At 37.8% G+C, this 25,820-nt stretch overlaps 1 protein-coding gene across 1 annotated transcript; it reads right to left on the bottom strand.

Annotated features, from left to right (window-relative positions):
* Positions 1-162: 162 nt before the first annotated feature.
* Positions 163-25,670, bottom strand: tmem65 (transmembrane protein 65). The gene is made up of 7 exons (XM_017433846.3): positions 25,017-25,670; positions 10,113-10,157; positions 8,620-8,687; positions 8,423-8,477; positions 4,703-4,745; positions 3,940-4,045; positions 163-3,647 (listed from the first exon to the last, which is right to left on the bottom strand). The coding sequence occupies exons 1-7, from the start codon at positions 25,297-25,299 to the stop codon at positions 3,495-3,497; spliced, it is 753 nt and encodes a 250-aa protein (XP_017289335.1). The 5' UTR covers positions 25,300-25,670; the 3' UTR covers positions 163-3,494.
* Positions 25,671-25,820: the final 150 nt, after the last annotated feature.

The following is a 25,820-nucleotide window of genomic DNA, read 5'->3' as shown; positions in this document are numbered from 1 at the left end:
AATGTTTTTAAAGTACATTAGGGTTTGTTGTGATCGTTCTGCTCTGTGGGATCTGACCTTATCGGATCAAAGGGGTTCCCAGCAGCTCGTTTCAGGAGTTACTGCCTCATCTGAAATGACTGAGAAGACGTTTAAAGACAGGATCATCTGCAGAACCACAAGTCAACATTCTCATATTTATTATGTTGCACATGATGCTGCAAAATGCAAACACTGTGTTCAGACAGTACAGATATTTTAGTACAAACATGTTGAGGCAGCTGCTGTTCCAGACTGTCCACAAGGTGGCAGCAAAACACTGCATTCCTTTGACAAAAATACTAGAATGACAAATTCTGTTTCAAATGCTTCAAAACATTTTTCTTCAGAGAACAAAACTAGGCTATATATATATATATATATATATATATATATATATATATATTTTTTTTTTTTTTTGAATTCATCCTCAAAGCAAGAAAACAAAAAAAACTATGTAAACATGATGAAAAAAAACAAGTTCAGGTTATTCATGCTGACAAACAGCATGCTTTTATTTTGAACTCCTTTCAGAGTTTTACCACAATCAGTTGATACATTTACTCATTTTCCTTCAACAAGTCTCTCCCAACAAGACAAAGAGAAACACTCCTGGATTTTACAATTAATCTGATTAAATTCCTTCTAAGGTTCATTAAATTCAGATCAGCTGAAAACTTCTTTTAGCCCTTAAATCCTTGTGATTTTTAACTTGCGCTTATCAGACTAAACACACACGATCTGTTAAATAAAAGCAGGTAAAAGAATGTATAAGTTATTACAACATCTCTACTTAGTTTTGGCAAAGTTCAAACTTCACAAGGTTTTAAATTAAACTGTTCCACTTCGGATGCTGAGACTTTCTTTAACAGAGAGAAGAAATCCAGGAGTTTCATCCAAGATTATTTCTCATCCTTCACGGTTCCAGATTTAACAGGAAGTTGAACCTTTGATGTCTGAGAGCGGCAGATATGTCCTGATAATCGATGTTATGGTTACAACTGGAACAGATTTTTAACTGAGCAGAATTCAACGTCTCCACAGATCAAAATACATTTGATTCATTTTATAATAATTAAACATTTCAGACTGATTGAATACATCAGCTGAAAGAATGAAATCCTAAAATCTACAGCTGCATCAACATCTGAATATTCTACTCTCTGAGCAATAATTTTTGCTCCACTTAACAGACTGAGCTTTTCTTTTCTCTAATCAAATCATCATCGAGGAAGAAGAACAAAATCTCGGCTCTCGGCCTTCAAAATGTCATCATTTTCTGCTACTGTTCGAGATTTGGTGATAAGCACCATCACTGACATTTGATCAAATAAAAGTAATAAAATACTTCTAGGCTGCAGCCCTCATTCAGACATTTAACCAGAATGTGAGAAACACGATCCATAAATAAAGAGGGAGGTGGTTATAATAAGCATCTGGCAGATGCGTGGATGTGGAAGATACGCTGACGGACGGACAGACAGACAGACAGACAGACAGACAGGAACGTCTGGGCTGTCTTCTCATTGCATAAATGTTTTCTGACTGCATCATCTTAACCATCTGGAGCTTCACGTCTGATAAAACAAACACTGAATTACACAGATGGTTGGACTAAAGTCAGGAGCATGTGTGAAAGAAAGGCGCTAAACACAAATGAAAGGAGAGGAAAAACAAAGAAAGAAGAAAAGCAGAGATAGAACCACCTTCAAACTCAAACAGCCAAATCTGAAAATAACGCCTCCGACCTTCTATCGAGCCATAAAAACATCCGAGGATCATTAAACATTTAATTAAAAAACATCTGATAGAAAGATTATTAAGTCAGATTATACAGCTACATTAGTTTTTCATGCAAAAACAGCAAGATTAATCCTGGAGGTAGTGGATGACACTGATCCTGTGGAAGTTTAAAGAATCATCCGCAGCGACTTCAGTTTGTCACTCAGGATGAAGGTTGAGCCATAAATAAATAGTGTTTGAGATGAAGTCTTCAACTGTATAAAGTGTTTACTAAACACACACAAAAAAATGTGCTTTTCTTTTTTTTAAAGGCATAAATAGAAACAACATAATTGCACCTGCTGCTGCCTGTCATTCAGAACCTACTGATGTGTTTCTGCTGCCACAACAGGAAACAACCTGCAGTTTTTAGAACGAGTTGCTGTTCTGGATCCCCTCCACTGCAACGAGGCGCAGCGATCATTACAGAGAGGAAGGAGGTGAACGTCTCCCGTTTTATGAAGCTGCTTAGACGGCATTCACTCGAAACATTTCATTTAGAGAAACTAAAAATATGCACAACTTAAAGCTGCAAATACAGAAAACAAATCCGTCCTCTGCCTGCACTTTAAGGCTTTATTTCTGTAGTCAGTTTAAAATTAGAATAGTCCACTGTGTGGGACTCAGCTGGACCTGTCTTCTAACAGAGAGGAGGAACTAAAAGAAGACAATCTGCTGCCAAAACCTTTACTGTTGGCATCACATAGTCGGAGCATTTCAAGCTGTTTTGGTGTTTATATGTGACTAACTCCACGGCAGAGATAATTGGCTGATAATGGTCACTTTTATTCTGCCTGTGCGTGCTTTAGAAATGACCATGGAGGAATATGAAGACGCCGCAGCTGCTGCTACAACCAGGGAACTGAAAACCTCGGGACGTCTCAGTCACGGTTGGCTGACCTGCTTCTAATCCAACATATTGATCAAAACATTCCTCCTGTTCACTGGGAGCACATCACTGGACAGGTGCAGTACGTTTCCACAGGTTCGGCCATTTTCAACCTGTTCCATTTCTGGCCTTCATAAGAAAAAACTCATTTCGTCTGCCTTTAGGTGAGCTGCTTAGAGTTGAGCTGTTTTATGCAAATTAAGGCCATCCGGCACAGACCAGTCAACTCTGGAAGCTCCAGACAATATTCTCAAACTGACAACAGAGTCTACAAGACGCACAGCTATTCATGTGTTTACATTAGCATATTTCCATGCACTACCAGGACATTTACACACAAGTTGCCCTGCTTGTGAAGTTAAAAACTGAAGAGAGGAAACCCTCAAGAGGAAAAGTTTTAGTCAGATCAAAGCAGCTCAGGCTGATTTATCGTATTTTATTATAATAAGATCTTAATCCAACAGCTAAAGCTTAACGATATACCTTATCACCACCATGTCGCTGGAGCAACAGCAACAAAAGAGTGTGAGGTTTTCTTTTTATGCAGACAATCTATCACTGCGCGGTCGATGGAGAAATCAATAAGGAACAGGAGTGAGACGATGCACCGCTCATCCATCAACTACAAATAAACAGAACCTGTGGAACTGAAACTGAATCTGTGGATGACACGCCACCTTCGGCTTCAAACCAGCTGTGAATACCGCCTGAGCAGAATGACAGAGAAACACGTGTCAGTAAATCCTTTTCTGTGACGTGGACATGAGCAGCATCCAGTTTGACGTGTGATGGATGCAGTGGCTTGTTAGGAGGAGTGAGATGCTGTGTCACTGCAGGGCTGTGCTTCTGTACCATCCTGATCCTTCTCCTTCTCCTTCTCCTTATCGTCATCATCACTCAGGAAAAGAAGCGGGAACATCCCTAGAATACAGCCGATGGACACTCCGATGCCTTTACCCTGCAGGAGGAGGAGAACCCGTTAAATCGTCTCCGTCATCATATCCGCCTTAACCAACCTGAGACAAGTAGGTTAACAGTTAGGTTTTAAAGAGGATATGTGTTTAAGGACAACATGCAGTGTTACCTCAGGTGAAATAGATCATTGACAGGAGGGAGGTGTTGGTTGTTTCTGACAGATCTAACAGGAGCCTGATGTTGCTGACACTTGATTCAATTAACGTTTGGTTTTTTAATATATATTTGGAGGCTGAATCTCTTGAATTCCTCCAGAAATCGGTGTGAAATCTCACCATGTGAGAGCTGAGCCTGGTCTGCCACATGTCCACCTGTTTGGGCGTCAGATCTGGAACCTGCATCCCCAGTTTGGAAGCCAGAGCCTCGACGTAACCTGCGAGACTGCAGAAACACGCCGCGCTGACGTCAGTGGATGATACTCATTTCTAATCTTTCATTTTAATTATAATCTTTGGAAAAGGTTTAAACCAATAATACATGATATGAAACTTTAACTCTACCAACTGGACCACTTTACTACTAGTTTTACTAAATGTGTTTGTGGCAGCAAATTCAAAAAAACTAAATTACAAAAAGTTTAACTTTTTGTAAAACTCAAAGAGCCAGAATGAACCAGACATGGAGCTAAAAATAATAAAACACAAGCCTAACACTTGGACTAAACACACTTTGTTAAGACATTTATTAGCAATACAAGATCTGTCAAATTAATAAATGAACTTTATTAAAAATATAAATATTAAAAACATGAATAAAGTTTGTTATTATGAAGAAAACCTTATAAGGATAATAACAAACACAAAGTTGTTCATTAGGGAAATGAGCAACTGTGAGGAACTGTTGAGCACAGCAACAAAACAGCAATAAAATGAGTATTTTTCTTTTTTACCAAACTCCTTCAAGATGCTGTTTATCAGGGAGAAGAATGTAGGGAATTGTGCTCATTAATTTAGAAACACAATAATCAAACTTGATCTGTTCTAACTGCACTGAAAGTCATCAGAGCTGACACTGTCCCCGTTTCAAAGTGCTGCTTACCCGAGACCTGCCAGATCTGACACCAGGTTCCCCAGAGCCGCAGCTGCAGACACACAAAGACCAGAAACACTTTCATTCACAGCATCATATCTGATCTGGGATCCTGCAGTGTTTCTGCACCAACATGCTGAATGATTAATGTCAGTTTTACCCAAAGAAACTTTCAGATTCAGGACAGTAAGAAGCTCTGCACACAGATTAAGAGCTAAATTTAAACACCAGAACAGGTGTCAGACATTTCTACACTCAAAAACTTTATGTTTTCAGTGTCTGCTACACCTAAGGGCAACAAATTAATCTTTAGCTGGACTTTTCACTCTTTTTAGAGCTTTTAAAAGCTTCGAGGGTTTCTTTGTTCCTCCTGGTAATTCAGACTGAATTCATCCCACAATCTCAGGTTTGACTTTTAATTATTATTCTGAAATCCAGATCATTTCTTTTTATATTATTATCCTCAAGCAGCAGAAGCCAAAACTCTGCACTCCGGTACAAGTAAAATATACCAGACAGAACTAAATAAAAGAGAAAAGATAAGTCACTTAAACAAATCCTTTAAATTTTGCTCGACTCCTAAAACCTTCTTCATGCTTATATTTATGTTTTTGCTAAAAGAAGTGTCTGCAAATTCCTGAACAGCAATTGAGCTGCAGGAAATAAGTCTTAGCTGCCCTGCTGCTGCCCCGGCGTTGGATCAGTGGGAGAAAATTGAATGAGAGATTAAAATCTAGGAAGGAAAAATTGCCTGACGCTGAAGCTTCAGCCTCCTTCAGAAACTGCTGTTCCACAGGATGACGTGAACGTATCTGAAAATCTGCAGAGACCTTATTCAAACTGACAATAAAATAAAGTTTTAGTTTCATTTTAACAAACAATGAGAGCCTGTAGGAGTAAAACAAAAGGTGTGAAAGGTTTATAGATCAAAGAAAGCTTTTGGAAAATGACCGAGCCGACAGTCGGCTTCTCTCTACTGTCAGCAGAGTCAGCGTTCAAACAATTCCTCCTAATGCTCAACATCAACAATACATGGCAGCTATAAATAACTGCATGAGCTTTCCCAATGGGTGGCTGGCAGAAGAAATGTTTGCTCTTTAAAACACAAAGGTAGCAAGTTTGTTTGCTTTAGAGAATCTCTGGAGGCATCTGAAGCCAGAATGCTTGGAGTTAAATGCACTCATTTTTATCGAGGACCTAAAACTCCAGATGGACAGCTTCAGTTTGAATTCCCTTCAAAGAGAAACTTCCTGACGGCGATGAGGTGAGATGGTAATGCGGTCCCACCTCATTTCACCAGAACCGTGGAGACAAATAGGGTATGACAGAGAAAAGAGCGGTGATGGAACAGGAGCCAGTGACACAGCCGAACCTGGAAAAGTCCCTCCTCAAATAAAATAAGAAACAAAATCGGATCAGTCAACTGGCAGGGTTGTGACAAAACAAAAATAAAACAATGGAAGGATGAATAAAGGCATCAGAGAAGAGCAATTGATCTGAAGCCCGCCTTCAGCCTCTGATTTGCACTTTGCAGAGGAAATGGGAGCCAAGTATCCATGGAAACGGGATAATCTAGTCGTGAAGAGAGGGAGAAGCAAGCCCCAGTGCCTTTATGGTTTTCACAGCGTAATAAAGACCCAAACCGAGACCCAGAAAAGGCGCCATTATGACGCTCGGCTGTGTCGCAATAAAGTCTAACAAGATCTAGTGTAAAGAAAAGAGGAGAGAGGCGTTTCAGGGCAGATTTATGCTGCTGGTCTCATCCTCATCACCTGAACCTGAACTAAAGCAGAGAGACAAACGTCTGCTTCGAGCAGTGATGGAGGAAGTGATACAGAGATGTATTACTCTGCTTCCAGTCCACAGATCTTCAGTGAAAAGTTCTGTTTTGTTTTGTTTTTAACGACAGACGGCAACATTTTCTCATTTAAAAATCCAAGAGGCACATTTTGTGCTGTGAACGATATGATGGAAATCTTGCAACATTGAGTTAAGTCCTCCTGGAAGAAATTTCAGAATAAAATGTCTGAAAATAGCAAACACCACATGTTTTTTCCACCAAAAACAGAAAAAGAAAGCACAATGTGCACATGGACAAAATAATAGGAGTAAAAGTGACAATCTGTGGAAACCAAACTACAGTGAACCATATTGTTACAGCTTCGTTAACTGCCAAATTTACAAAAATAAATAAATAAATGTCTCTTTGTTTGACACTTTTTTTTAAATTACACACTGCACTGCTTTAACTTTCCTTATTAAACATGGTGTTTAACAGGAGAAAGTGACAGAAATAAAAGAAAATCTGGTCACAAAAAAGCAACATTTGCTATTTATTGGGTTGTATTTAGTTTGAATGTTTTTGCCATAGAAATATGTTTAACTAACAATAACAGCTTCTTTCAGTTCATTTTAGGAGAACCTATCAGTTTATTGACAAATCAATTATTTACAGAAACATTTAGATTCATTAGAATTACTTTGATATCAACTATTACAAGCAGATTAAACACAATTATCATAATTTATCTTTAAATGTATAGACTTTTGTCACTTTTGCCATTATTGCCACAACATGCGAGTGTAAAGAGGTGGATGTTTCTCATCATAAGACAACAACTGAGCTTCAACTTAGAATAACAAACCAACCCTGAGCTTTTCAGCTGTTCCTAATAGAATAAAATGCGATGCTAATAAAACATTACCTCCGGCTTGTGATCCTGCATTTGTCAGAGTAACAAACCTGGTTGTAAAGACATGCAGCATCTATTAAACCTGCAGTGCACTGAATTTGTTGCAGAGACACAACGGGACATGATAAATGTGCCTGATCTTTAAAATGTGTGTCACAGAACCCCGGACCACCGGCGCAAAGCAAATCTAAATGCAATCAAAACCAAGTGATTTAATGACTGAATTCAGAAGGTGAAAATGAAGTGTTTCATGAATATGACAGAGTGAGTCGAGCATTCAGAGGAGCAATCACATTATTCTGGGTTTGTACCTGCTAGGCAGAAACCAGTTGTTATATTAGAAAAAACACTGTCAACTTATTCAGACGTGTCCTGTTTATCATGTACAAACTGCAGGAAACACTGAACTGTGCAGCTTATTTATTAAACTAATGGATTATATTTGTTAATGTGTAAATCTGAATTATTATAATTGTCTCAGAATGATTTGTAAAGACAACTACTGAGACAGGAATGATCCTAACAGGAGACAATAAAGTCCAACCTGTTTCAGGTAATATTTGTCCAGCGTTGTTTAACCCTGCATTTTGTTGAACTGTTTACTTCCAAACACAGATGACAGGTCGACACACACACGTGTCGCTACTGACAGAAAATATCAGAATTAAACTTCAACTGGTGTCTGTTAAAGAAACAAAATGATCCAAAGTGGTGTTCTTACACCTTCATTTGTCTAAAACATCAAAAATATTTCATTTAGAAGGATATAAAAAAGGTCATGTGGCCTGGAATTGCAGAAAGTAATCATTTTAACATTGGACACTTCCTTTCTTTCCTATCACATCAATTTAAGTGTCAGAGAATTGAAAGGTTAAGAAATGGGTGGGAAGTGATTGATAAATGACTTCTGATTACCCAATTCAAACTCTGCTGATTACTTAAATATTTGAACATTAGGATGTAGCCAAGAAGATAACAAAGTCAATTTAAATAATAATAATGTGACTTTTCTCCAGGCTGTCTGATGGGTTCTTACCAGCCATGGTGGAGATCCCCAGAGTGACTCCGATGGAGAGCTCAATCTGAGTTCCCTGAAGAAGAAAAAGGAGATTGAGGTCAAAGTTTCCTCCTGACTCACTGTCATCATAGGAAAATTAGACACCCGCAGGATATCTTTATATATTTTTAAACCTAGTGATTTCTTTAAAAAATGGTTTTAATAAGCACACTTACCGCTGCTATCATGATGGCGTTATCCAGAAAACCAAATCCAACAAAAGGGATGGCGTTGTGGAATAAAACTGAAAACCAACAGGAGAAAGTAAATTAACAAGAGGAGAACATATTAAAGACACATTTAAATTTGTATTTTCTAAAATATAAGCGCTCAGTTATAATATTAAGGCTATCAAGCTTGAAACTAAATAAAATGATCCTTTTTTATTGAAGTAGTTTACTCCTGTTTCCAGTGTTTTCAGCTGAAAAGCTGATAACTCAAGCATTTAGTTTCAAAACAAAGTCAGTTTTACTGGATTCACATTGAAGAAATCAGAGTAACATCTGGTCACACATGACTGATTGGTGTAATGGAAACTTTAATGTGCTCTGACGCAGGAGACCTGAGCAGATATTCACTTTATTTCCTTTTAAACAAGCTGTGGCTGACAATTACAAAATACTCCCTTTTAGGCTAGATTTGGTCCAGTTTTAGCCTGGATGTCTGCTCACACTGAGCCTCACATACCTGCATATGAGCTCAGAGAAAAGAGCAGCAAAAAACAGATTTACTGATATTTTCTGCTTCTAAATAACACGACACCCCTCAAAGTTGTACAATGTAGCAATTATTTTAATATTATTCTTTTAGTTTGTAACTAAGAAAGTGCTTTTGCCTATATATGGTACTTGTAGTAAAAGTATCTTGTACTTATTTAAAAAATTTTGGTAGGGATGTAGTATTTGAGGCTAATGTTTAAGACAAAATGCAACATTTATCTGCATTTACTTTATTTTTCCCCTTTTTTAAATTTTTAACATTTCTTAATATTGTAAAAATACTTCCCCTTGCAGTTACTGCAGGAATTCAACATAATTCAGTATTACTTTGCCTTCTACTATTAGTAGAATGTAAGGGTAGTTTTACATTGTAGTACAGTAGTATAAATAAATAATAAAAACAATATTACTCAGACTAATTATCTGTTTTTGGTTATTATAAGAGTTTTGAAACCATTTATGGGCCATAATTAGGTTTTATGTTTAATATATAAAACATTGTTTGCATATTTCTTAAATGTGTAACCATTCAGTTAATGCATAATTTATATGAAAAACATTACGTGTCTTGAAATACTTTGTGCATAAAAGAGAAAGTGTGTACTCGTGTTTCAGCAGACAGAGGATCAGTATTTTCCCCTCACCTCAGACGGACTTTGCTGTTTTCTGCAGATATATTTTACATTTAGAAACAACTCTGTTAGCGGATGTTCAGCCTGATTACGAGGACACGTCCTGAATCAGGGTTATGCTTTTCAGCTTACTCAAAGCAACCTGATATTTATTGTCAAAACAGAAAAATCAATCAACAAACAGCCGATATGTACTATAGCTTCATCCCAGGGTTGAGGAAGACATTTCAGTTTGTGGCTTTCTTCCAGAAGAAAGAGGACACATAGGGGTTTGTGTTTGCATGCACACAGATCTGTGTGCCAGATTTCATTTCTCACCATATCTGATCTGGGCTGCAGTCGGCGGTGTGGGCTCCAGCGTCTCTGAGGGAAAAAAGAAAACATCAAAAACACATCAGAGGTTTTCTCATTAACTGCTGACGTTTGGATCCAAGCAACGGCAGCAACACACAGACACGGTTTGTTCCTCCGAGTCTACGATGGTATTCTGAGAGTGACCTCTGATGCTAAAAAGCTGCTTTAAATTACTTACAATTTGTGTCTTTACTTTGACAGTTAAATGGAAGCTGGGAGTTATAATGATGTGTGAACTAACAATAATTAACTACAAACAACAGGTGGGCAATCTTTGTAATGAGTTTTCTGAATAAATGAGTTGATGTGCCATTCCAGTTAAATACAACACCCCCTTAAGGCAACTTGTCTGGTTTTTGGAGGCTGGAAGACAATCAAGAGATGTGAACCGTCTTCTTATAAACACTCGACATTAGAGACATAAATTTAAAGTCTGATTACAGCATCTTCAGCGCTGCCCTGAGTGCATCTGATTCAGCTCAAGGACTTTGCTGGATTCTCTGTTTCAAATATATATTTTTCCATCAACTCTTCTTGTTGATTCTCTCAGATGTAAACCGAAGAGAAAAGATGACAGAGATGAAAGAAATTAAGCTAATAGAGGTTTATTAAAATGAAAAAAACTGTTGCTTTAAAGGCTTTTTTTTTTAACTAGGATCAGGTGTAAGGTGTGGGATAGTTGAATCAGTTTTCTACTGTGTCAAACACTGACTACATTCAGGATAATAAGCATTTAATTTGAACATCACATGAAACAAGATGCCATGCCTCCTTTCCAGACTTCCAACCCCCCACCAAAGATGTCCTTAATTTGTCTAAATGTATACAGATTTAAATAAAGTGTTAATTCATGCTCTGATTTGGGAGTCAGGTTTGTGTCAGGCCCCCCCCTGAGGTGATATTGACCCGTCTCATGACAGGAGCGTCGATGCAGCTGAGAGTGTTCAGAGCTGGAGACTAATATCAGCTGCAGCTAAAGATCACTCAGCTGAGTCAGTCTTTTTCTGACCTCTGTGTGTGTGTTTGTTTCATGCAAGTTTCACCCTCTTTAATGCCAAGTTTTGAGCAACAGAAAGCCAGAGGCCAAGAGTTCAGACGGAAGTGATGCGTGTGCAGCTGCATTAACAAGTCAGAAGTCAGGCTTGACTTTCAGAACAGACAGACTCCAGCAGAGTCGATAAAATCCAACACTTTTTAACAACCACTCGGTGTGCAAAGGTCGAGATCTATTTCAGGAAAAAGAAGCTGGGTGCATTTTTGAAAGACCAAGTTATAAATATCTGTTTTTCATTGACCAACACATAAATTAAACTTCAGCTCTAAATACTGCCTTCATTAACCTTATAAAACAGGAACAATTACAGACCATTCACAAAGGGTTTAAATGACATGGACTTGGTGTTCAAATCCACTCTGTCTTCTTTTAATTCATTTATTTTCTCTGTCTGACAGTCTGGACTGTGAACAGCTGACACGAACAATAAAACATCTGATTTAACGGTTCAGTAGAGAAGTGGGTCAAAGCAACTTTAATTTGACTAATCTTAGAGAAACAATATGAACACAGTACTGTAGATCAGCTTCAGCTGTGTTAATATGCAAAATGATCAAATACAGGAAAAAAACTGTTAGTGAGCTAAAATTCCAGCAGGAAAAATATGAAATAATTGATCTTGGAGGATGATCACTTGACTGCTTTACACAAAAATATAGAAACCAAACTTTTTTTTAACAGATGATCATTGTGAATTTAGTGTATTAATTGTTATACTGGTCTTTATTTCACTTCAAGAACTGTTTATTAGAAAAAATAAAAACTGCATTTTTTTTGCGCATTCTTTCAAACCAGTCTTTGGTTAATATGGAGTGCCTGTAGAGAGTTGTTGCAGTTAGAAAAGAAACAAATAATAACAAAATGCTAAACAGACTGGAGCAAACAAAAACATTTGTTGCTCTTAATCGGCTTTGGCTAAAGTCTGGAACAAGAACAAAAAGGGAAGAGTGTAAAAGTAGAACATATAGGCAGAGCGAGGAAGACACTAAAGCATCTGAAGGAAGTGAAAACCAATATGTCTTTAAAAGCACAACAAAAGAAACAAATAAGAGGCAGAAACAGGAGTCAATGCTGGGGAGCAAATTAAGAAGGTGGTGGAAATAAATGGGAATTACAGACAGAAAAGCTGAACATAACCAGCTGTTCCATTCCTGTAACTGAGCTGTGAATATCACGTCTGCATCAGACCAGGAGATGAGGACTTTTACTGGTCTAAGATGTGAAAATAAGTGATTTATGATATGGAAGTGCATGTCAGGTAAAAGATGGGGAAATATGAGATCATTTCTTCTACAATAAATGCTCAGACGGATATTAAAATTCTGAACACTTTTTCATGCTTCACTTTTTATTTGGAAAGTAGGTGTTCTGGAGAAAGATTCATTGTTCAGGATGGTAATGCATCTTGTCACAAACCAAAGAGCTCATCAGGAAATGAATATCAACGACTCTGCCAGTAAATAGGCTGTACCTCCGTCATTAATTCATAATGAAAATAAAAGGAAAGGGGGTCAGTTTACATGGCTGCAATCTCTGATTATATTCATCACAATACTGTAAAAGGAAGTTGATTTTGGTATTAGTGAAGTCCTGGCCTCTGATAATTTATGCTGTCAAAACAGGAAGAGCTAGAACCAAAGGACATTTTCCCAATTATTTTTTTCTGTACTTATGTTCACCTGTGGAGTTTTCTTTTCTTTTAATTTATTATTTAAACAGCTTAATTAACTTCCTCTAAGAGCTGTAATTCTTTGTTTTCACCTGATGCTGTGAATACTCTTTTCATTCAACACACCTGCTTCCTACAGCTTCCCACCTCCTTCCTCTTAGAGATTTGCGTCGTCAGAGACGTACAGGGATCCGACGCTGGCCGCTGCAACCTGACGGACACCTCAGTAACCTCAGGTTGCCAGGCAACAAATTCCTTTCCATTCACTGACCGGTACAGCTTCGCAACAAACAAACAAGCAACAAGCACATAAAAGAATAAACGGAGTAAAGAAAATGTAAGTAAAACTCGTATTTTAAGAACCCAACGCCTCTCCACGGCGTGCACCAGCATCTCCTTAGCAACAAACAGCAGCTCAAGGACAAACAGACGGACTGCGTCTCAGGAGGAATTTTTACAATGAACACGGCCTGGATGAGGCTGAGAAGGAATACCAACAGGAAACTTCACCAGTTATCAAAGCTTTTTTACACTTTTCAGGCTCAACCTGTTTTAATTTTTAGACTTCTTAATGTTTAAAGTTTGTCTTTTGAAACAAAAAGACTTGTGACATACAAACGGATGTTAAACTTTATACCGACAACATGAGAGATGCCATAACAGAAAATTATTTGTTTGTTTAAAATACTGCCTACAAAAAAAGATCTGTCATTCCAACTGAATGGAAACATGTTCTTCAAGCGTATCAACAAATCAAAAGGTTATACATACATAACATATATGATTCAAATTTAGCAAGCATCTTTATATAAATGTATAAAATGTTTTCCACAAAAATAAACTAAAACAAGCATAGATCTGCCTCATTCTTTACAAAGACAACAGTTTAGTCTATAAATCCGACTAATCAAAAATCTGTAATTAATTCCTGAAGTCTTTTTTAAGCCATTAAGGTTTTTTTTATTCTTTTTACCAGGGCTGGAAAATTCAAGCAAGAGCAGATCTTAAATCTTGAACTTGGACAATGAACCAATAACACATCAATCACAGCCATTGGCCCGTGTAATTATGAGAACATCCACTGCTGCTGATGCGGTCATCTTCCAAACCCATCTGTCTGAAAAGTAAATTAAACCCACATATCTATACAGCTCAAAGAGAATCATTATTTCTTTACGGTTGTTATTAAACACAGTTTCAGCCCGCCACTGCTTGCCCAACTTGCAGTTTAGCAATTAACAGAATAACCTGCAAGTTTTCTTTTAAAAACCTGCTGCTGCTGAAGTTACTGAGGAATAAACTGTTATTAATACTCCGCAAATGAAGGAAAAAGTGTTCATTTAGGCTGTAAATCTGTTGTGATTACAGATCATTATAAGTTGTACGAGGTAAGTCTGCGCAGTGGTATGGTGGTTAGTGCTGTTGCCTCACAGGACAGAAGGTCTCAGGTTTGGATCCCAAATGGAGGGTTTTTATGTGTGCTGTTTCTTTGTTCTTTCTGTGTATTGCATGTTTTCTGCAGGTATTCTCCCACAGTCTAAACACATGCACAGCAGGTTCATTTGTAACTCATTGACCTTTAGGTGTGGGTGTGTGCTTTCTTGGCTGTGCGTCTTTGTGATGGACTGGAAACCTGTCCACAGCCTGCCTCATATCTCGCCTGTTACCTGCTGGAACAGCAGGCTTTATGATCTGTTACAATTCTTTATTGTTTTTATTTTTCTAATCAGACCGAATGTACTCTGACAACTGTCGCAGGAAATCTACCGTACAAATACGCTTCACGAGGGTGAAATGGATCATTAAAAAGAACAATATTAATATTGAATGGCGTGCTGAAAATATCAAGTCACCTCATGGGGATAACCTACTTTCACCCTTTCTGAATCTGACTTCCTAATGACTGCAGTGTGAATACAAACACTGAGTCTCAGGAGAAAAGTCCAGAAATAGGTCTGACGGACAAGAATAAACATCACAACACAGGAAACCCAGAGCGGCAGATCTGGAGTCAGAGGAGTCATCGCTCTCAGTGCAGAAGATCTTATAGCGACAGCACCGCGACTCAAACACCGTTCAAATGGCTCTGTAATTAATTCAAAAACAAGCTGACTGAGTGTGTACACATTTAGACTTCTGCCAATGCCGCATCATCTGTCTGCTGACAGATTCCTGCAACAAACTGCAAACCTGAGGAACACATCAACAACCAGGCTTCTCTGACATTAACAAGTAATATTTTAATAAATAACATTTGATGAGAACTGATTGTTTTCTTTTCAGCTGTGATAAAACATGAAATTAGCAATTATAATCTGCCTGATGCTTTCAGGCACAAGCAGATGTTAACGCCAAAATTACAATAGTTTATTAAATCACTGCTGCAAAGTTTCTCATTGTAAACTACAATCTGAAGCACTGAAGGCTTTCAGCACTAATTAAATCCACTCAACTGTGGGAAAAACATTTGAACATTTGCATTTCTCAAAAAAATAATAATTTGTGTTCTTGCAGCGTCTCTGCAGTTAACTGAAAACTTATCAACAAGATGCAGAAACTTACAGTCTTAGAAAAAAAAGAAACTAAACCCAAACCCACTAATGGCTTATATTTCAATAATTAAGCTGGGAAATTTTAAACTAAACCTTTTTACATTAAAAAAATAAATAAATAAAACAAGCAGCGATCCTCATGCACGTCATTGAAAATTGTGGATCTTCTAAGATATTTTTCCAGGTTTTCCAGGTGTCCAAAGTTTAAGAAAAACTACATATTTTCCACAACTTTAGGCATACAGAGAAAAGGGTTACATAAGTAGGAACACCGAGATCATTTTGAGACAATTATATTATATATGACATTTTCTTTGGTTATTTGTCAAATGAAAACATAAGGAAGTGACTTTCTAATAAACAGTGTCTTAAAATAAAAGCAAAAAAAGACTAAATAAAATCTATAAAATACTTAGAAACATCTGTCACAGTTTAGTTGAATCATTATTATTTAGTCAGTGACGGTTGGGTCAAAGCAAACGATTACTAAAAACTGAATGTAAACAAATCAGGATACAAACAAACCAAAACCACATTTATTGATTTTTATTGTTAAGTGAGCTACTCAATCAGAAAAAAAGTCAAATTATAAGATTTCTTTGAGGTCGCACACACTTATTTTTTAATAAAAAACTTAGGAATCATCAGAAAATCCTGCATCTCTATCAGCAGTTCAGCCCAGATGATTTTCTAGCAGCACATTTATTTCACTTAAATAAAAACTGTTTGCTCCCCTGCTACCAGCACAGGTTTGAAACCTCATTAAAGATGATTGCAGCAAATGCAGGAAGCGGACAATCCTGTCAGATTTCTTAATGTCACAAATACAGAAGCAGAAGTAAGACCCACAACCAGCCAAGTCCTCCTCCTCTTCCAGCAAACCGTCTGGCAGCTCGTCAGCCATCACATGGATGGTTTTATGCCTGAAACACTCCGAGTGTTTAAATCATGTCTTCAGATCCATCTGTAGACACAAGTGTGGCTTTCATGATGTGACAAATGTTGACAGAGAAATACAAGCCGGTCTAATTAAATCTCCCACTGAATATTCAGCTTTAACAACACTCTGAATGCAAATTACTTTTACAACTGTAACAGATAAACCTCTTTGGATTTTAGACTGATAGTCAGATAAATTTAATCATCCCAAACCATTAAGTCCATTTTCCAGCAGTTACATACGTTTAGCCACAGTTATTGTATAAGAAAGTAAAATTGTTTCAAACAAAAGCTTTAATACTCTTGTCACAAACTGAACTGTGATATTAAATCATGTTTTTCTCAGTTAATAACCAAATATTTGTCTCATTTGTTTAACTTTGATTCATGTATGCACAGTTGTTGTTATTTTAGTTTGTATTTATGTCAAAATAAAGACGATATTTCCAAACCTTTCTAGGATGATTACTACTTTAAAGTTTAATAGCATTGTAGACCTGCACATGTGCCTATTCAGAGGTCTGTAATGTGGTACTGCACATCCTCTCTGACTAGAAGAAAAAGGCCAGTAAAAGGAGGCTCTACTGGGATGCTCCTCACTGCCAAACAACAGGGAGAATACTTTAGTTTATCTTGGCTGAGAGAGAGGAAGACTACAGATGCCTGTTAAAAAAACAACAAAAGCCTGAGTCAAGCCCCTGCCAACACAGCAACCATTTTCCTTAAAACTGCTGCTTTCTTCGCTTCAAACACAAAGCAGACACCGTAAGTACAGCCAGACTTCCTGTTTTGACATCAGTCATCGTAAAACAGAGAAGTCAAAATGTAAAAAGATGTGGGGGTCTACATGTTTTCAACAAAACCAGTTAAACCAGTCTGCAGGGAAGCAGAGCAAAAACAGAGTGATGAAGATAAAACTCAAAGCAACTTCAGGAACAGATCTGACAACATTTAAAATAAGATAAATATTTGTCAACAAGTCCTTAATTTTTATTTTTACATTTAAATACACATACAAATACACCATTTTCAGGGGGGAGGTTTTGCAGAATCCCTCACAGAATGAAGACAGAGTAATGAGGTTCAAACTGGGTTTGATTTCATAAAAACTGTTTTAGGACTGAAACCAAGTTGTTTCTTCCAGCCTGAGAGAAATCCAATCCAACTTGAATTGAAGATTGGAAATCTAATCAGGGGTAAAAACACTGGAATTTAATCGAAGCATTAACTTTTTATTTCTTATATGGCTGGCTTTCTCCAACGGTCTCCTACCCCTCCTTTCCAAATATTTTATACATAAACCCCCCATTATTCTCCCTTTCTTTGACTGTTTGCACTCTTGTCAGCTTTGTGGAGCATCTTTCCCAAATTCATCTCAGTCCCTGGGTGTGAGGCGGCACTCTCAGCTCAGTTCAAAGGGTATCATGCTGCGGTCGGCCCAGCAGGCTCAGGGCGATGATTTCATGAAGCAGCTGAAGTTTTCTAGCGAAGATCTACTTTACGTGCCAACATCAACCTTTTTGTCAATCTTCCTCAAACTTCCCAGGTGCTACTCAGCACCTCAAACATGCGTCTCAAACCTCGGAGGAGATTGTTGCACTAGTCAGCATCACTTCCCCGGTGTGAGATGAGATTGGCAGGTTTGTTCTGGCGTGTTGGCAACCTGCACAGCTTGTAGTGAGTGAAAGACTGAAAGCACGTTGCAATAGCAGGAGGTTTTGGTGTAATATCAACATAAATAATTTACAGTACCTACAGAGATGAAGCAGAAAGGATAGTAAGGTTACAGCTTCGGTACTTTTAATGTTTTTAGTAAAACCAATGTTATACACAAGGTTCAAATAAATCATTAATGATATTGATCTGATTAAAACTGATTAAAACTGAATGAACACATAAAAAGTCCTAGAAAAAATAGTAACAACTTTGAAACTAAATTTAGGATCTGTAACTGTGAAATACCCGTTTTGGTTTTAGAAAAATCTCCAGTTTAACTCAGGCCTGTAAACCAAATCTGGATGGGTTCCATGACCATTTTCTGAGATAAATGTCAGGCTTTTCAGCTGGATTTATTTATTTATTTTTATTTTTTTCCAGTAAACACTCTAGCCTTTTCAGACAGCCTGACAGGCGGTGTGAAAAACTGCCTGAGGCTCCTGAAACTGGGCGCTGATGACAGGACACCAATAGGCCAAAAACATCCTGACAATGAGCTAAAAGATGCAGGAAATGAGCTGGAAGGTGGCATCTCAGTGGCTTTCCTGCTCTGAGTGACACATTTAAAATTATACTGATTTAAGCCATTGTTTCAGTACAAGTATTAATTAGTGTGGCTTAATTAGAAGTGACCTCACTCTGAGCTCAGATTACTTTCACTAGCGTAACTTCTTTGCTTGGAATTAATGAAGCTAGACTTGTGGACTAAAGGCATTGCACTTAGTGATGAAGACTGCTGCGTGACTCTCGGCTCTCTCTAATATAAACACTTTGATTTTCTCTGCAGAGCATCTGGACGGATACAAACCCTCTGTGAGAAAATTGTTTATTCAAATCAGGCTAATTAACACCAAACATTTGAAAACACCATTAAATTGATTTAATTAACCCACTCAGACTAAAGGTTTTGTTTAAATAAAGCAGTTCTAACACCTGATGTTTTGTTGGGTTTCTTATTTTTGAAAACTTAAATGTCTGTAAAAGCCAAAAGGTTAATTTATTCTATGCAGCTGCAGATTTTCCATCAGGAAGAGTGTTTTTCTTGATGTTTGCATATTTATTTTCACACCTGTGCATTGTTGAGAGGAAAACAAAATGGATTTGATTTGAATAAAGTCTTTTCATGATATCATGCTTGTCGAACTGAGCAAAAACTGAAGGATTTGCTCAATTAGTAATAATTGATATAAATGATAGAAACCCAGTCAGCCAGTCACTGCCTGCAGTGTTTTTGTAATGTGACAGCTGCACATTTAGGCATCAACATTTTAAACACATTGAAAAAATGATACAATAAATTTGTTTAGCTGCATTGCTGTCTCATAGTCAAGAATATGGAGAAATCATTTTAGGTTTGAGTCAAATCAAAGTGAATTTAATTTTATTTACTGATTTATTAGACGAGATGAAACAGACACTAATCAGTCTTCTAATTTGTGCTACACTGCCTTAATCTAAGCTGCTGGAAGCCAACTCTGTGACATTTGGCCAAAATAAAGGCTGCATGTTTTCTTGTCTTTGGTTTCAGGGGGGTTGAATGAAACACCCCCTTCCCCACCAGGCTTCTGGTTATCAGAGAGTTTCTTAATGTTTTCCAAGAAACTCTCTAAGTAATGTATTGATTATAATTGCTGCCAATATTTAAAGGCTCATAAAAGTCTAATTGCTCCATATTTACCCCAAACTCCTCGTCACAGATCCTCCTTTCCTTTCCTCCCCACCACACCTCCTGCCTGCTCCACCTGCATGCAGTCTTCAGCCTCTCTCCATTTTCCCTTAAAATCTTTCTTCTCACAAATCCTGTCTGGCAACGCTCCTTTTGTCTTCAAATCAATTCTGTATGATTTGGAGTATGAGCAATAAAAATCTCTCTCACTGTGAAGACAGCACATTGTGTCTGCATTGCAAACTTATCTGTAATAACACGGGAACTAGAATTAAATTCCAACCTGGAGTCACTTAATACTGTTAATACTGTAATACTGTGCTTTTATTCCAGCCCTTTAAAAAGGGTCCATTAACAAACAGTAATGTCAAAGCTTTGCATTTTTAACATTTATATTGTTGGATGATTGCTAAACTCTGTTTGAATTCAAATAAATAAATATTTTATGCTCCCAAAGCTTTTTACAGTACACTAAACTTACAAAGCTTTGGCATGGTATCACATTTTCAAAGCCCAGTTTCTTTTCCAAAAGAAACCACAAACCGATATCCAGAGCTATGCACTACTGACTTATAATTCAGTTTAATTCAGTCCCAACAAAAGTCCTCTCAGGGCACTGTACGAAAACATTCACATACATTATAAGGTATCTATCTAAGGAAGCCAGCAGATTGTGTTGAATCTTCACGTCGTTGCAGTCTTGTTGGTGACAGTGGAAAGGAAACCAGAACCAGGACGGGCGGCCATCTTCCTCGACCAACCCAAATACCGATCTGCCTTCTACCTCACGCTGCTGTGCAAACATCACCTGATGGGGACCTTTTCTGAGCTGAAACAGGTGAGTTTAGGTGGATTTCTGTTTTTAGAAACCTACTTTTTTCACATCTATAGCTCATGACTGATGTGCAGCTTGGTGCTAAACAATCATGATAAATGTAGCCCATTACAAGTCATTGATCCACAAAACACTTTCATTTCTTTTCATGCCAACCTTTATCTATCTACTGTTACCTGAGGTTAAAGTCAGAAGTATATTAAATATTTGCTGTGCTTGTTTAGATTTATGCTTTCATGGATCTAAAAAAACAAGACAGTCTCCTGTGCAAAAACAAGAAGCTAACAAAGGTTTATTAAAGCTGCATTTTAGGAGTTAGCAGAACAATCCAAAATAAATATATAGCTTTAAATGTGTGCACTTGTGTAAATTTATGGGAAACGATTCCATTGATTGTCAACTAAATATGTGGACGAGCCACGCATTCATTCTGTGATGTTTTTACTATGAAAACAGTCATTACCAGGAAACTGTAAATGTGCCTTTAAGTAACAATTCTGCCATAAAAAAAGAGGATTCATTACAGAAAACTCAAATCATCTGTGAGTACTGCTCAGAGTGTCCTAATCTAAACCATCGTACTGGGCACCAACCACAGTTTTATAAACATTACAGCCGTGTGCTGCGGTCGTTACACGTGTGTCAAGCAGCATATGAGCAGATCCACACGTTCAGGGTGCTTTTTTAATTGGACTCAGTGGGACATGTTGTCGAGCTGAAACAGGAACAAAAATAAGATGCTTCAGTGGTAAACACTGACAGTGCTTTTAAATCTTATAGTTATAGCAGGAATGAGGGATCATTTAAACTGCAATAATTCTGGTGAATTATACTGATGGGAAAAAAAAAACATCTTCAACAGTGGCACTGGATTCTGAGAAAACTTTCATTACAAGGTTTCAACTTTTACCACGAAACACAGGAGCGGCACATCCACCTCCACACAAAGACACTTCAAGCTGATGTTCCTCACAGGTTCTGATCTGCGACAAGCTTCCACAGTTAACGGCATTAGCCAAATGTTTCAGATTAAGATTTAATATCTTTCTAAGCATGCAGTTCAGTTCAGGGTCAGAAAAGATTTGGTGCTGTGCACTGATAGTTTCTGACCCTCTGGCTGCTCCTCGGTGGCATTTTGCTCATTAGTTGTAAAAGTTGACAAGGAAGGCTGGATGTAGCTCCTTATTAGCAGCAGAGACTTTCAGAGCCAAACTTACTGCATTGTCTAATTAAAATGTTGGACAGTGCTGCAGAAGACGTCTTGCATTAGTGACTAATTCTGCAAAATACCAAAGAAAACAGTCTGGGAGACTCTGCGACTGCATAATTCATAGACCAATAATCAAAAATCTCATTTACCTTCACACCAATTTCCTCTAAAGAGTCTTGCTTTTCTGCAGATTGCTTGAACTGATTTCCATTTTTTAAAATGATTATTGGTTTGATTGTTTCAAATATTTTCGAATTTGAAGAATCTCTTAAAAACAGAGTTTAATGTTTCAGAAATTAAATGCTGTTATTTATTAATGTTGCCCTGAAAACCGGAGTGCATTTGATGAAAACTAATTCAAGGCAACTGTTCAAATGGAGGTCAGAGCTCAGATTTCCACTTTATAGCTGTTGTTCCAGGACTATAACAAATAGCCATCTATAAAATATATGAAATAAAGGGCTATAATAAAGGAATCCATGCTGAATCCCTGAAATACTGAGGAGATTAGCTGCTTGGGTCAAATGTTCTCAAATGGAGCTCATCTCTCTGCTGCCATGATGACATTTACTGCTTTATAAAGAATTAAAATGTCAACACATTTGTGACCTTTTCAGTTAGCTTTCTGAGGATTTAAGAGAAGGAGGACAATATTGCATTTGGAAAATTGACCTGCCACTGTTCTCACAAGAAAATCAATCAAGATAAATAAATAAATGCAATGTTTTGATCCGTTTTATTTTGTAAATAATCTAGTTTGAGAAGTAACTTGGAATTTAGGAAACATTTTTTTAATCAGTGAGTTTTTTCAACTTAGCAAAACTATCAAACATTTTTGGCTTTCACCTGGAAAATTCCCCCCAAAGCTCAGGAAGCTAGGTTCATTTGTGACCCAACTAAGAGGATAAAGTGGGCATGGAGAATTATGGACACAAAACTGGGTCATCAGTAATTAAAACACGTCTCTAATGAACTCTTCAACACTGTGCTGCAATGTATTTTTAATATACATGTATTCATTATGGTGCATAAATGAGATGTTGTCTGGTGGGATAATAAGTTACCAAACAACAAAAAAAAGCTTATCCAAAAAAAAAAAAAAAATCAGCTTACACATCATCTTAGAGAATAAGCAGCTTGACTGCACAGTACTAATGAGCAGCTTTATGCACAACAAAGTATAAAGAGACAGTCAGAGGGCACAACTAAACCTCTTTAATTCACGTCAGTGTGTCAGAACTTCACCGTTTCAGTATAACCTGAATGTTTTAACAGGTACGCTCACATCGTGGGCAAAGGGACACTGCTAAGACAAAGAGGACAGTCAGTCCAACGTGAGACGCTCCGGGCAGAGAATCTGGTGGGTTCACTACAGGTGCTCCATGCTATGCAGATTGTGAGCGAGCCAGCCAAGTATAAAAATTCATGATCCTAACCACTGCAATGTGGATCTGAAACCGAAGCTACTGCAGATATAAGGATTTCTAAGAAAGTAGATAAAAAGTCTCCTTTACACATAATTTTAATGAGATCCTTCCACAACGCAAGCTACAACTGGTTTTCCCATTTTAGTGTTGCAACAAGACATTTTGCGTTTGGCTTCATCTGGATGTTTTTTTTTTGGCTTTCTTTCTGTCCGAATAAAAGCTGAAGACTGTTGCTCAAACCATGTGGGGAAAAAAAATAAAACACACAAGAAAGTCTTTTTTCTTTAAAAGTCAAATTGAAAAAAATGAGTGCATGCTGTCACAAGTAGGGGTGTGGTTATAATCTATTTTTAGCAACTAGTTTTTTTATCTTTCCTTCACTGAACCCCAAAGAATGTGTCCTTAATATTTAACGCTTTCATAACACACCTGTCCTTAGAAATAACTTTGAAGTGTCTGATTTGTGTATAAATTTCCAGTGATAAAAACAAAGTTAATTGTTATTTCAGTGTTAAGTTAGAATCAATGCTAACTGTTGGTCAACATGGGAACAACAGCGTTTTTTTCATATTTCATTGCTTACTCTTAATTATACAAGAAATGTATATAAATCATAAAGTGAGTCATTTTAATTAGCAGATTTATGTTCCGTTTCACAATGTTTGGGATAAACAATCAGAAGCTCACCAGCTGCCTCCTGGTGTTTATTAACAAACCTAATGATCACAAATAATCAAAATCCCTTGATTATCATTTTATAATCGCATTGCAGCCCTCTAAATCATAATCAAATAGAAACGTGATGTTTTTTAAAAATGTTTCTTTAAAGAGCTTTATTTATTTACCATGGGTTCATGTGGTGTTTAACTTACTTTGCACTTTAAGCTTGAGACAAACAAATAAGACCATCTTAGACCAACTAAAAGTGGACACAGCATTAAAACAGATCAAGTCTGGTGGCCGAGTACACACTGAAAACAACATGCCAGCACTTTTCACCATTTTACGTGCAGTTCCATTTGCACTGACAGATGAAACAGTAAGGCTGAGATCCTGCATGGAGAAGACCAGCCGAGACAAACTGCAAAGCTCACAAATGCTTCATGGTAATGAGTGACCCTTTTTATTTACTAGTAAATTAACCATAAATGACTGGAAGTGATTAAATCAGCCATTTATTTTTGAGTTTATACACAAAACATGCATCACATGATGGCATATGCTGACACATTATTCTCAGCCAGACTGGAAAAATCCCAACCTGGACCTTTCATGTATAATAATGTGCTCATACATATTCATCCCTGCCGCCACAGTCACATGGATGCTGCTTCTGCAGCTTTATTGAAAGGTTTGGTTTTAGTCAACCTCAAGTTTTGCAGTTTCATGGTCTGAAGCAAACCCCAGGGCTTGTTTTAGGAAGGTGACTAACCATTTTCCAATATTGCGTTAGTTACTGCAGCAACCATTTGGTATTACAAACAAGGGAAATGTGTCACATGCACATGAGTTATTTAACAAACCAGGAGTTTTAAACCACTGAATCCAAACACAGACAGCAGCATGCAACTAAATTTCCACAGAGAGCCATTAGATTTCAACCTGTTCATGTGGGGGACTTAAATAAGAAATGTTTAAAGTTTGTGATTCATTTACTTTAATAAAAAGCAATGGTTTGCATTTGGGCTCGCCTCTGTTTTGTAACAAAACATAATGTGTGTCTCCCAGCAAACATCCTGCGAGTTCTCCGATCTCAGGCTGCCACCTTTGACCCAATCTTTCTTTTTTAAAATTTCTTACCTTGAGCAATGGCTTTGGACTCGAAACTCTGCAGTTCTATGAGTAAACATTTCCTCTCATTCGGGTGTAAGCGGTAGATGAACTCCTTGGCCCTTGTTGGGGAATTGAGCGGCTCCAGCGGCTCGTTCCTCCCGTGTGTGCCCATCCAGCAGCCCGGAGCGTGTCGCCCTGTCCCCGGGGGGAGCCTCCTCGCAATCCCCGCCGCCTCCGGAGCACGCTTCAGTCCCGACGGTAACTTCTGTACAGCCGGCCAGAGAGCTCTGTGTAGGCAAATCCTAATCATAATGCCGGGATAAACCGTAAAGTCAGTCTATAACATGTAAAACCTGATTTTCTTGAGTCTTCTTCGAAGGGCGAGATAGGTTGCCGCCTATCTGCTCCACCAACGGCTGGCGCTCGGGCTCAAAGTTGGCTGCTGGTCGGTCCTACAACAAGTCGGACTCGACGTCAATTAACAATAAACAGACGACTTTTTGGGACTCTCTCGGTAAAACCCGGGTTGAACATATTCTGTCTCCGTGCTGTCCTCCGCCGAAACCGTCTCATGGTCTTCCGAGACTCGGCGGTCAGGAGTTCGGGCACATGAAGTTACAAGAAGCTACAACCGAACCGCAACTACAGCAGCTGCGTCAAGTCCGTCGGATAAAATCCGGAATCTGTCGGCTCTGCCTTTCAAAATAAAGGTTGTTGTTTCCGGTCGTTCATTTCATAACAAAACCAATGTCTGAGAACAGTGTCACACTTTAAGACACTAAGATTTGATGCAATTTGAATACTATTAAAGTAATTTTAATATAGATAAAC

Source organism: Kryptolebias marmoratus, linkage group LG5 (genome assembly GCF_001649575.2).
Source record: "Kryptolebias marmoratus isolate JLee-2015 linkage group LG5, ASM164957v2, whole genome shotgun sequence".
Lineage (NCBI taxonomy): Eukaryota > Metazoa > Chordata > Actinopteri > Cyprinodontiformes > Rivulidae > Kryptolebias > Kryptolebias marmoratus.
Note: the sequence above shows the minus strand (reverse complement) of the source record. Positions and strands in the feature narration are given on the sequence as shown.

Excerpts from the sequence above, each read along its gene's own strand:
- tmem65 (XM_017433846.3), bottom strand. The coding sequence starts at position 25,299 with ATGATTAGGATTTGCCTACACAGAGCTCTCTGGCCGGCTGTACAGAAG. Across the intron at positions 8,688-10,112 it reads TGCAGCCCAGATCAGATATG|TTTTATTCCACAACGCCATC; the intron begins GTGAGAAATGAA and ends GTTGGTTTTCAG. Across the intron at positions 8,478-8,619 it reads ACGCCATCATGATAGCAGCG|GGAACTCAGATTGAGCTCTC; the intron begins GTAAGTGTGCTT and ends TTTCTTCTTCAG.